General features: G+C 45.5%; 1 protein-coding gene across 2 annotated transcripts in view; it reads left to right on the top strand.

Moving 5' to 3' along the window:
• The window catches only part of LOC110527256 (semaphorin-5B), a 97,594-nt gene extending 87,183 nt beyond the window's left edge, over nucleotides 1-10,411 (top strand). Inside the window, exons 17-22 of one of the 2 annotated variants that reach the window (XM_090239668.1) lie at nucleotides 952-1,191; nucleotides 5,446-5,616; nucleotides 5,922-6,071; nucleotides 6,298-6,336; nucleotides 8,406-8,614; nucleotides 9,725-10,411. In XM_090239668.1, the coding sequence (XP_090095794.1) occupies nucleotides 952-1,191; nucleotides 5,446-5,616; nucleotides 5,922-6,071; nucleotides 6,298-6,336; nucleotides 8,406-8,614; nucleotides 9,725-9,910 (995 nt within the window). In that variant the 3' untranslated portion in view covers nucleotides 9,911-10,411. The remainder of the gene's footprint in view (nucleotides 1-951; nucleotides 1,192-5,445; nucleotides 5,617-5,921; nucleotides 6,072-6,297; nucleotides 6,337-8,405; nucleotides 8,615-9,724) is intronic. The other variant, XM_090239669.1, reaches the window with a different exon arrangement.
• The last annotated feature ends 3,012 nt before the right edge of the window (nucleotides 10,412-13,423 follow it).

The following is a 13,423-nucleotide window of genomic DNA, read 5'->3' as shown; positions in this document are numbered from 1 at the left end:
GGGCCTAAACACAATGTCACAGGCTGTCACCGGGCCTAAACACAATGCCACAGGCTGTCACCGGGCCTAAACACCATGTCACAGACTGTCACCGGGCCTAAACACCATGTCACAGGCTGTCCCCGGGCCTAAACACAATGTCACAGGCTGTCACCGGGCCTAAACACAATGTCACAGGCTGTCACCGGGCCTAAACACAATGTCACAGGCTGTCACTGGGCCTAAACACAATGTCACAGGCTGTCACTGGGCCTAAACACAATGTCACAGGCTGTCACCTGGCCTAAACACCATGTCACAGGCTGTCACCGGGCCTAAACACAATGTCACAGGCTGTCACTGGGCCTAAACACAATGTCACAGGCTGTCACCGGGCCTAAAAACAATGTCACAGGCTGTCACTGGGCCTAAACACCATGTCACAGGCTGTCACCGGGCCTAAACACAATGTCACAGGCTGTCACCGGGCCTAAACACTGTGTCACGGAGGCGCTGTCTAGACTCAAGAGGAGACATCTGGCCTCACAGTAACATGGGCAGTATGAAATATTACTGCTGCCCTGGTTTCAAACCACACAGAAAATAAAAAGCTTTCAATTCATTATTGAAGTCATTTCCATAATTTAGGTGACGTGTTGCTTTTCTTTCACTTTTCAAAGAGTTCATCTGGAACCGATTAACCCAGATTTTACCCCACGGTTGAATGTTTGGCCCAGATTCTAACTGCACAGCCATGTAATGAGGAAGGAAGCCTCTGCACTCTTAGAACCAGCACATTGTCTGTTATTTCATTGCCAAGCTTTAGGTCACAGAAGACCATTGTTTATCAGAGCTGTTCTCCTACCATACCATTAGGAAAACAACATATTTAGGACTTTGAGAAGTAAAAATAATATTGTAAATCACCTTTTGTGCTGTAATGTCTCATGTATGAGTATATCTGTGGTTCAGCCCTGGTTGAAGACTTGGTCAGGGCCAGTGGAGGAGGCAGTAGTGGTCGACCTTTGCTCCGACAACCAGGTGGCACCAGGTGGTCGCCGTGGGAGACATGGTCGACCTGCTCCCAGGAGTGTTCCAAAGGCTTCCGCACGCGCAAGCGCACCTGTGCCTCAGCCGAGGGCAAGAGCAGCCCCAGTGCCTGTAGTGGATCCCCAGTGGAGTACCAGGACTGCAACTCCCAGCCCTGCCCAGGTAAGACACTGACTACTCCAGTGCCTGTAGTGGATCCCCAGTAGAGTACCAGGACTACAACTCCCAGCCCTGCCCAGGTAAGACACTGACTACTCCAGTGCCTGTAGTGGATCCCCAGTAGAGTACCAGGACTGCAACTCCCAGCCCTGCCCAGGTAAGACACTGACTACTCCAGTGCCTGTAGTGGATCCCCAGTAGAGTACCAGGACTACAACTCCCAGCCCTGCCCAGGTAAGACACTGACTACTCCAGTGCCTGTAGTGGATCCCCAGTGGAGTACCAGGACTGCAACTCCCAGCCCTGCCCAGGTAAGACACTGACTACTCCAGTGCTGCTGTATATCTGCTCAAATACTGTACTGATCTATTCACCTAATGGGCAGTGTAGAACTGAGATTGGGATTCCTTCAAAGTTGACAATAGCCTTTTAAAGGCAATTTCCCCCACGTTCTCGGAGATCGCATTCGAGGTAAAAGCTGCTTAAGCGTAAATTGCCTTTAAAAGTCTGTAGTGAAAAACAACTGGTCTAATAAAGATGAATAAAATGTTTTGTTTTCATGTGCTGAAAACATGTTAAAAAAAACTCAGTATCTGGATAAATAGTTAACCCCTTACACTCTTTATGGATTGGGCTAAATTGAAATGTTTCTTACAGAAGAAATATGGAAAGTATATGCAAAACCATGGCAGCAATTAAAAGGGAAAGGTTTGGAGATGATGGGAAAATTATGACTAAAGTTGAGGACACAACAGTTCACCTGACTGACACAAGACTGAATCCAATTTATGTGCATTTTACATTTACTGTACTTTTTGCCGCATTTGTTGATAACAAAATCAAAAAAAAATCAAAGAGGTGTCAACTATAAGGCACTATTTTTAGCTCTCATTGTTGTTTTGTTTGGAACACAACCCTGCATCTCCTCCTTCACACAATTACTGTTGTTGTTTTGTTTGGAACACAACCCTGCATCTCCTCCTTCACACAATTACTGTTGTTGTTTTGTTTGGAACACAACCCTGCATCTCCTCCTTCACACAATTACTGTTGTTGTTTAGTTTGGAACACAACCCTGCATCTCCTCCTTCACACAATTACTGTTGTTGTTTTCGCATTCCAAAAACAGTCCATTATAAATCACAATCTGGGTCAGATGGGCATCATTTGAAAGCTTGTTCTACTGCCAACATGACTAGCTAAATGATAAAATACATTAGGTTTTCACAAGGCAATTCAGAGAAGCAGGTCATCATTTTGGTGAGCATAGAATGGAGTCATGATCAGTGGTGTAAAGTACTTAAGTAAAAATACTTTCAAATACTACTTAAGTCGTTTTTTGGGATATCTGTACTTTACTATTTATATATTTGACAACTATTACTTTTACTCCAATACATTCCTAGAGAAAATAATGTACTTTTTACTCCGTACATTTTCCTTAACACCCAAAATTACTAGTTACATTTTGAATGCTTTGCAGAACAGGAAAATTGTCTAATTCATGCACTTATCAAGAGAACATCCTTGGTCATCCCTACTGCCTCTGATCTGGCAGACTCACTAAACACAAATGCTTAGTTTGTAAATTATGTCAGAGTGTTGAAGTGTGCCCCTGGCTATCCGTAAATGTAAAAAAAAGAAAATCGTGCTGTCAGGTTTGCTTAATATTAGGAATTTGAAATGATTTATACTTTTACTTTTGATACCTACAGTTGAAGTCGGAAGTTTACATACACCTTAGCCAAATACATTTAAACTCAGATTTTCACAATTCCTGACATTTAATACTAGTAAAAATCCCTGTCTTAGGTCAGATTGGATCACCACTTTATTTTAAGAATGTGAAATGTCAGAATAATAGTAGAGAGAATTATTTATTTCAGCTTTTATTTCTTTCATCATGGGTAGCCTTCCACAAGCTTCCCACAATAAGTTGGGTGAATTTTGGCCCATTCCTCCCAACAGAGCTGGTGTAACTGAGTCAGGTTTGTAGGCCTCCTTGCTCGCACACGCTTTTTCAGTTCTGCCCACAAATTTTCTTTGGGATTGAGGTCAGGGCTTTGTGATGGCCACTCCAATACCTTGACTTTGTTGTCCTTAAGCCATAACTTTTGGAAGTATGCTTGGGGTCATTGTCAATTTGGAAGACCCATTTGCGACCAAGCTTTAACTTCCTGACTGATGTCTTGAGATGTTGCTTCCATATATCCACATAATTTTCCTCCCTCATGATGCCATCTATTTTGTGTACCCCCACAACATGATGCTGCCACCCCCGTGCTTCACGGTTGGGATGGTGTTCTGCGGCTTGCAAGCCTCCCCCTTTTTCCTCCAAACGTAACAACGGTTATTATGGCCAAACAGTTCTATTTTTGTTTCATCAGACCAGAGGACATTTCTCCAAAAAGTTCGATCTTTGTCCCAATGTGCAGTTGCAAACCGTAGTCTGGCTTTTTTATGGCTTTTTTGGAGCAGTGGCTTCTTCCTTGCTGAGCGGCCTTTCGGGTTATGTCGATATAGGACTCGTTTTACTGTGGATATAGATACTTTTGTACCTGTTTCCTCCAGCATCTTCACAAGGTCCTTTGCTATTGATCTGGGATTGATTTGCACTTTTCGCACCAAAGTACGTTCATCTCTAGGAGACAGAACGTGTCTCCTTCCTGAGCGGTATGACGACTGCGTGGTCCCATGGTGTTTATACTTTATAAGTTTATACGTACAGATTTGTACCTTCAGGCATTTGGATGAACCAGACAAGGATGAACCAGACTTGTGGAGGTCTACAATTTTTTTTCTGAGGTCTTGGCTGATTTCGTTTGATTTTCCCATGATGTCAAAGAAAGAGGCACTGAGTTTGAAGGTAGGCCTTGAAATACATCCACAGGTACACCTCCAATTGACTCAAATTATGTCAATTAGCCTATCAGAAGCTTCTAAAGCCATGACATTCTTTTCTGGAATTTCCAAGCTGTTTAAAGGCACAGTCAACTTAGTGTGTGTAAACTTCTGACCCACTGGAATTGTGATACAGTGAATTATAAGTGAAATAATCTGTCTGTAAGCAATTGTTGGAATAATTATTTGTGTCATGCACAAAGTAGATGCCCTAACCAACTTGCCAAAACTATAGTTTTTTTACAAGAAATTTGTGGAGTGGAGTGTAGTGGACTCCAACCTAAGTGTATGTAAACTTCCGACTTATATTTTTTGCGATTACATTTACTTCTGATACTTAAGTACATTTAAGACTTTTACTCAAGAAGTATTTTACTGGGTGACTTTCACTTTTACTTCGTTTTCTTTGAAGGTATCGATATTTTTACTCAAGTATGACAATTGGGTACTTTTCCCACTACTGGTCATGAATGTATTCTGCTGTGTGGACCACGGAACATGTTGACAATGTAACTAACACAGACTCATTCTGTTCAGGACAACCCAGGGTATAACACAGACTCATTCTGTTCAGGACAACCCAGGGTATAACACAGACTCATTCTGTTCAGGACAACCCAGGGTATAACACAGACTCATTCTGTTCAGGACAACCCAGGGTATAACACAGACTCATTCTGTTCAGGACAACCCAGGGTATAACACAGACTCATTCTGTTCAGGACAACCCAGGGTATAACACAGACTCATTCTGTTCAGGACAACCCAGGGTATAACACAGACTCATTCTGTTCAGGACAACCCAGGGTATAACACAGACTCATTCTGTTCAGGACAACCCAGGGTATAACACCATGTCATCTTGTAACTAACATAGTGATCATAAACATTGACACTATATGACATGAGTTTTATGATATGGAAATGTGAAGTGCGCATTTGGACTCACAGGTGTTTGGCTAGCTTTAATGACGTTAAAGCGGTATTTATTATAATTCTCAACGTATCCTCTTTCAAAATACATCGAGTCCTTGTAATTTACAGCATTCCCCTACTCAGACAACAACAAATGTGGAAAAAGTTGCCTAATTATCTGGAGGGATGGGGGGCAACTTCTTGTTGCGCGTGGCGTGGTGCACAAGTTCAGAACGTCTGTCAGTCGAAACCCATACAGAGCTGTGAGGCGCAGAGCCAGAGCTGTATAACATGTTACTATACAGCCACTGTGTTCCAATGTAGGTGCTTATCAGTGTCCAAATCAGCCCTTTTCAACCTGTATACTGACTGTGAAGGACTACAGGAAATAAACTGTTTATATTTTCTATAAGAGTTTGGTGTGTGTGTGTGTGTGTCCAGTGAAAGGAACCTGGTCGTGCTGGGCATCATGGTCTCACTGTTCCGCCACCTGTGGAGGTGGGCACTACCAGCGTACCCGTACCTGTAGCAACCCTGCCCCCGCCAACGGAGGTGACATCTGCATCGGCCTGCACACTGAAGAGGCCCTGTGCAACACACACACCTGTGAAGGTATGCAGACTGAACAGATTCACAGATGAAAGATATGCAGCACTCAGTCATACACAGATACACAACATTCAATCATATCCTGCACAGGTACACATATTTGCAGCATTCGTTCATACAAATATTGTTTTAAAAATGTTCAGCATTCAAAGTAAGTCATTTAATTTAAAGGATGTTAAGGTTATGTAGCTGCTATGCTGAGTTCACTGTGGCTTTGACTTATAGTGGTACCACAACTCATCATCCTCTCTTGTCTCCGTCCACCCTCTCCTCCAACCCCCTCCACTCCTCATCTGCTGTTCCTCCAGGTGGCCGGCTGCCGTGGTCAGAGTGGGGGGAGTGTGACGAGGAGGGGCTGCAGCATCGCAGCAGGGAGTGTGGGGAACGGGAGGCAGACCCCAGCCTGTGTCAGGGCAATGCCACCGCGAGCAGGCCCTGCCAGCCCCCCGAGGTGCCAGGTCAGTCCCCAACATTTTGAACACACTGCTAAATAGCCAGCTGACCATCACTTTATGAGCAGTGCTTGGTTGGTTTTGCTGCAGAAAGTGATACTCTGTGATTGTGGGGAGCTTTGACTCTATTGGCTGGTTGAATTGTGCATTGCAGTAACAGTCTGTTTCTCTCTCGGTTCCTCCCTATGTCTTTCCTCTTCTTCTATCTTTCTCTCTCTATGTTTCTCCGCAGTCGTTCTGCCTGGACAGGATAACGATCAGCGCTGTGGGGGTAAGTGACTTACGAGATTCCCCTCCCCCATCCCAGTGGGGGGTTACAGGGACCCCAAGGACATGGAGCGTGACTCTCGCCACCCCCTTTTTCCCCCCTCTCCACTTGTTTTATGCCCTTCCCACTCCCGTTGAATCACAAACGAACCATCGCCACCCTGATTCCACACAATGCTATCATTCCTAAAAGCTTTAGGCCTAGATTCAATCAGATCAAGTGTTAACGGGCGATAGCAAATACCCGCAGCTGATATTTTGGCGGTGTCGGAGGTGTAACTGTGTTGGAGCTGTCAAATCAGGGAGCAGCTGATATTTTGGAGGTGTCGGAGGTGTAACTGTGTTGGAGCTGTCAAATCAGGGAGCAGCTGATATTTTGGCGGTGTCGGAGGTGTAACTGTGTTGGAGCTGTCAAATCAGGGAGTAGCTGCTGTTGATCATTGTCCAGAAGCCACACCCCGTCCCACTCGCATTACAAGTTCACAATGACAAAGTGTAGAATGTATAGAAATAATTGCTCTCAAATAAAAAATCATTAAACAAATATAATGAGGATTTCTATCAGCCTAATCAAGGTGTAGATTACATCTCACATTCCAGTGTTAAAACTTCTAAACAAGGCTGCAAGGGATTTCTCTTAATGCGACACCGTTCAGCCAATGGCAATGTCTGCTTTAGGAATGATGCCAGGAGCCGCTTGTGGGTCTGACAGCTCTAACGCAGTTCCAACTCTGACACTGCCAAAACAACCGCTATGTGGATGTAGGCTAAAGCGGATCTGATTGAATAAAGCCTTGTTCACATTGGCAGTTTGAAGTGATTCAAATTCAATTTTTTTCCATATCCGGTCCAAATCTGTTATTTTTCCTGCAGTCTGAACAGCCAAAAAGTACATGGAATCAAATATTTCAAGCCATATTTCAAACCACCTACATCAGATGCGAATCTGATTCCTGGCTGTGCAACTTCTGTCTGAACGGTCAAATTTGATTTATTTGGTAAATATTGTTGCTTACTAACTAGTGGGTTGACAGTTTTGACAAGACCATGTGGAAGCTAATTAGCTTGTTAATTTAAGAACAATTTACTGAATGTGCTAGAAAGCTAAACAGCTAGCTAGCTGACGGCTGTGGCTAGCTGGCTGACGGCTGTGGCTAGCAAGCAGACGGCTGTGGCTAGCTGGCTGACGGCTGTGGCTAGCTAGCTGACGGTTGTGGCTAACTAGCTGACGGCTGTGGCTAGCAAGCAGACGGCTGTGGCTAGCTAGCTGACGGCTGTGGCTAGCCGAAAAGGATTAGTTTTGAAAGTTGGATCATGTTATCCTTTGAGGTTTAAAAAAAAGTGTTCTCCCTCTATGAATTTGAACATTCAAAACAACAGGGAGGCATTGTTGTCACCTTAGCTTGCTAGATAACTTCTGAGTGATAGGAAGCACGAGCACCACCAATCAGGCTACACCACCGCGCACACATCCGTCGTTACTATGACAACTAGCATAGCAACATCAGCAAATTACTGCTGTCTGAACACACACAAATCTGATTTGGTCACTTGTAACTTGCTGTTTGGACAGTCAGTATTCCAAAACAGATTAGAAGAACTAATTTGAGTCTTAAGGCGTGCAGTGTGAACAAGGCTTTGATTTCAGTATGATTCTTGGTCTTTTGAGCGGATCCTCTCATGACAAAAACATTATGGAGCTATTGCAATGTGGCGAGTAGACCTGGGTTCAAATACTATTTGTAATCTTTCCAAGACCAGGGTTCACACTTTTATATGACCAGGGTTCATACTTTTATATGACCAGGGTTCACATTTTTAGAAATGTTCCATTTAGCCAGGCAAGCTCAATTAAGCACAGATAAGGCCTTTTAACTGATTTCAAATAGTATTTGAAACCAGGTCTGATCACTAGCTTAGCTGCACTTAGCCTTCAAAACCGGTTTGAACTCACAATTTTTAGGGAACAAGACTACATTGCCAAAACAAACATATTGGAACATATTAAATCAATGATGATGTAGTAAATAATACCAATGATACCAAACTCTGTCCCTTTCTCTCTCCTCCCAGCAGCCTTCTCTCTGTTCCACCTGATGGCCACGGGAGCGTTGTGTTTCTTTGCAGCGGTGGGGCTGTCGGTCCTGGTCTACGCCTACTGCCAACGACTCCACAAGCCCTCCCAGGAGTCAGCCGTCATCCACCCCACCACGCCCAACCACCTCAGCTATAAGGGCAACACGACGCCAAAGAACGAGAAGTACACCCCCATGGAGTTCAAGGTGGAGTATTCCACTCTTTCTACCCCCCCCCCCCCCCACACACACACACTTACACACAGGGAATGGAACAATCCGTTAGGGTAGAGTCAGACCTGCAGGTTCAGATAGATAACATTGGTTTTCTTTCAAATACTTTTCATTAAGTCTGCCTGGAGTGCCAGATGGGTGGGGTTTGCACTTTTGGAACTACTCCATTGGTTCCATTGCATCAGGCGAGCCCAATCAAGCACAGATGATGAATTTGAAAGAAAGTAAATATTATTTGAACATAGGTCTGCTTCAAATACCAAATATCAGACCTCAAATGGTCAGGTCATTGTAGTCCTTGCTTGTCTGATTGTGCCTATTTTGCTCTTTGGTAGAATGGCAGAGAGACAGTGTCCGTCCGTCCGTCCATCCTGCCCTTGTGATGTCCCAGTGATATACCATCTGTTTGCCTCCCACTCTTTATTAATGTGTTCATTAGCCTGTTAACCTATCAGAAAGGAGGGCGAGACTCACACAGCTGTGTTTGATTAATCGAGCCATTACTTGAATTAATTAACTAACGTCTGCTCTTTGGCTGTCTCCTCACACACACACACACACACACACACACACACACACACACACACAAACCATCCCTCATGTCCTTCCTGTGTCTGCCTTTCGCCATGGTTACCAGCGATTACCACCATGGTTTGTCTGTCTGAGACCCCCTAAAGGGATCGGTACTCCATCTGTGTGTGATTGATCGTGTCTACTTGTTGATACAGTTTTATGTATTATACTATCTCTGTGTGATTGATCGGGTCTGTGTGTGAAGATACAGTATTATGTAACTGTGGGAGAGAATCTCAATTGCATACTCCTTGTGTCCTCTCCTCGCCTCCGTCTCAAAACCCAAAGCCCCTTGACCTCCTCCACCAATGGGTTTTGAGAAGGAGGCGAGAGATTCTCCCTGAGTGTTAGTGGGTGGTACAGTAGGGCGTTGCAGGGAAGTGGAACTGGAAACAAAAATGAGCTTTCTCATTGGACGAGATCAGGTAGCGCCTCCTGCCTTTAGAAACGTTTTCTCCCATGTTGCACCTACTGAACACCCCCTGTTCTGTTTCCTTCTGTCTTCCACAGACGCTGAACAAGAACAACCTTCTCCCGGACGAGAGCTGCAACTTCTTCCCCTCGTCCCTCTCGCCCCTCCCCTCTCTCCCCCAGAATAACGTTTACACCACCACCTACTACCCAGCACCCCTGGGCAAATACGACCACCCCTTCCACCCCGACTCACCTTGCAGGAACTATATGCACCACAGTTGAGACAGGACCCCCCCCCCCCTCCTTTCCAACTCTCTTCTCTATGGGAAGTTGGAAACACTCCTGCACCCCAGACCCTTCACCGTTTCCTCTCCTCTCTCCTCTCCTCTATTGAGTGTGTACTTTGCTACAGTGAGGGGGAGCTGTGTTTACGACCGGGCAGACCCTTGAACTGGGTGTGTCCTCTCAAGGTCCGAACCATGCACGTTCTTCTCAATCACCAGTGCGGGCGGAGGTTGAACTGTCCCTGTCAACCAACAGGACAATCATTTCGTATCATTGTGACTGTTCAGTTGATATGACTGTTTTATGACGTTGTTTTTCTACTCTACTGTGCAGTACAGCAACTCATCTCAAGACGAGGAAGTAGACTGGACCATGTGGAATGCTGGGAGTTGGAGTCTTATGAGGGAGCTGGGCTGTAGCAGCCTTATGGTTCAGTATGGAGATTCACTACATGTGGAATCTGTTCTAAAACAACACTGTTAAAAGTCTCCTGTAAAACCCTACGGTATCAGATCATGTATATCACAAAAATCCACATACTTCACATTCAATCTGAGGAGAATATAAGACATTGTGGCTGGTTTGTATTCGATATAGACGGCAAAATCAACCGTTCCCAAAGGATACCGTACCGGAATATGCTGACCAAGACACCTTCCAGCTCTAAAAACCGGCTTTATGATGGTGAAAGTGCAGAACTCATTGACACTGACAGTATGGGCACGTTTGTCATGCTTCTGCTCACCAACTTGTTTCTCCTGTCTGTTTGGACACGCTGCGTCAGATTAGCCTCATGGTCAGGTGCTCCCGCAGTGTGGACTAACAGAGAGGGGAAGAGAGTGAGGGGCTGGTACTGCTTTCATCTGAGCAGCCCAAGGACTCCTGTATCACGTCCCAAATGGCACTCTATTCCCTATATAGTGCACTACTTTTGACTAGAGCCCAATGGGCCCCGGCTGAAAGGAGTGCACTATGTAGGGAATAGGGAGCCAAATGGGGCGTGACCATGGCCTCTGAAATCAAATCAAATCAAATTTATTTATATAGCCCTTCGTACATCAGCTGATATCTCAAAGTGCTGTACATAAACCCAGCCTAAAACCCCAAACAGCAAGCAATGCAGGTGTAGAAGCAGGGTGTAGAAAGGGTTTATAATCCTGTAACTACCTGCACCGACACCCAAAAATGACAATGGCGGCGATTCAGAGTCGATGTAAATTTTGAGAAAAAACATGTATTTTGAACAACCCAGATACTCAGCTAAGGCTCAGCGATCCTGTCTCACCACCCTCATCCCTTCAAATGGATAGCTGTCTCACCACCCTCATCCCTTCAAATGGTTCGCTGTCTCACCACCCTCATCCCTTCAAATGGATCGCTGTCTCACCACCCTCATCCCTTCAAATGGATCGCTGTCTCACCACCCTCATCCCTTCAAATGGTTCGCTGTCTCACCACCCTCATCCCTTCAAATGGATCGCTGTCTCACCACCCTCATCCCTTCAAATGGATCGCTGTCTCACCACCCTCATCCCTTCAAATGGTTCGCTGTCTCACCACCCTCATCCCTTCAAATGGATCGCTGTCTCACCACCCTCATCCCTTCAAATGGATCGCTGTCTCACCACCCTCATCCCTTCAAATGGATCGCTGTCTCACCACCCTCATCCCTTCAAATGGTTCGCTGTCTCACCACCCTCATCCCTTCAAATGGATAGCTGTCTCACCACCCTCATCCCTTCAAATGGATCGCTGTCTCACCACCCTCATCCCTTCAAATGGATCGCTGTCTCACTACCCTCATCCCTTCAAATGGATCGCTGTCTCACCACCCTCATCCCTTCAAATGGATCGCTGTCTCACCACCCTCATCCCTTCAAATGGATCGCTGTCTCACCACCCTCATCCCTTCAAATGGTTCGCTGTCTCACCACCCTCATCCCTTCAAATTGATAGCTGTCTCACCACCCTCATCCCTTCAAATGGTTCGTTGTCTCACCACCCTCATCCCTTCAAATGGTTCGTTGTCTCACCAATCTCATCCCTTCAAATGAATAGCTTTCGCACCACCCTCATCCCTTCAAATGGATAGCTGTCTCACCACCCTCATCCCTTCAAATGGTTCGTTGTCTCACCACCCTCATCCCTTCAAATTGATAGCTGTCTCACCACCCTCATCCCTTCAAATGGTTCGTTGTCTCACCACCCTCATCCCTTCAAATGGTTCGTTGTCTCACCAATCTCATCCCTTCAAATGGATAGCTGTCTCACCACCCTCATCCCTTCAAATGGTTCGCTGTCTCACCACCCTCATCCCTTCAAATTGATAGCTGTCTCACCACCCTCATCCCTTCAAATGGATAGCTGTCTCACCACCCTCATCCCTTCAAATGGTTCGCTGTCTCACCACCCTCATCCCTTCAAATGGTTCACTCTCCCACCACCCTCATCCCTTCAAATGGTTCGTTGTCACACCACCCTCATCCCTTCAAATGGATAGCTGTCTCACCACCCTCATCCCTTCAAATGCTTTGATGTCTCACCACCCTCATCCCTTCAAATGGATAGCTGTCTCACCACCCTCATCCCTTCAAATGGATCGCTGTCTCACCACCCTCATTCCTTCAAATGGATAGCTGTCTCACCACCCTCATCCCTTCAAATGGATAGCTGTCTCATCACCTTCATCCCTTCAAATGGATAGCTGTCTCACCACTCTCATCCCTTCAACTGGTTAGCTGTCTCACCACCCTCATCCCTTCAAATGGTTCACTGTCTCACCACCCTCATCCCTTCAAATGGATCGCTGTCTCACCACCCTCATTCCTTCAAATGGATAGCTGTCTCACCACCCTCATCCCTTCAAATGGATAGCTGTCTCATCACCTTCATCCCTTCAAATGGATAGCTGTCTCACCACCCTCATCCCTTCAACTGGTTAGCTGTCTCACCACCCTCATCCCTTCAAATGGATAAATGGATGCATCAAATTGGAAATGTGGGGAAATGATCTGTATACCAAACCTTGACGTGAAGCATGATGAATACAGTTAGTGTGTAAGGGCACTGTTTCATCATCATGCTACAGGGAAATGGGTTTGTCATGTTGATATAATGAAATATGTTTTGAATGGTGGCAGATAAGGTCATCACCTGGATTACAATGCTGGATCACTCAGCACCTCCTCCACTAGATCACAATACTGGATCACTCAGCACCTCCTCCACTAGATCACAATACTGGATCACTCAGCACCTCCACTGGATCACAATACTGGATCACACAGCACCTCCACCACGAGATCACAATACTGGATCACTCAGCACCTCCACTGGATCACAATACTGGATCACTTAGCACCTCCTCCACTAGATCACAATACTGGATCACTCAGCACCTCCACTGGATCACAATACTGGATCACTCAGCACCTCCTCCACTAGATCACAATACTGGATCACTTAGCACCTCATCCACTGGATCACAATACTGGATCACAATACTGGATC

Source organism: Oncorhynchus mykiss, chromosome 7, assembly GCF_057628025.1.
Source record: "Oncorhynchus mykiss isolate SJ-2025 chromosome 7, ASM5762802v1, whole genome shotgun sequence".
Lineage (NCBI taxonomy): Eukaryota > Metazoa > Chordata > Actinopteri > Salmoniformes > Salmonidae > Oncorhynchus > Oncorhynchus mykiss.
This window is presented reverse-complemented; position numbering and strand designations above follow the sequence as displayed.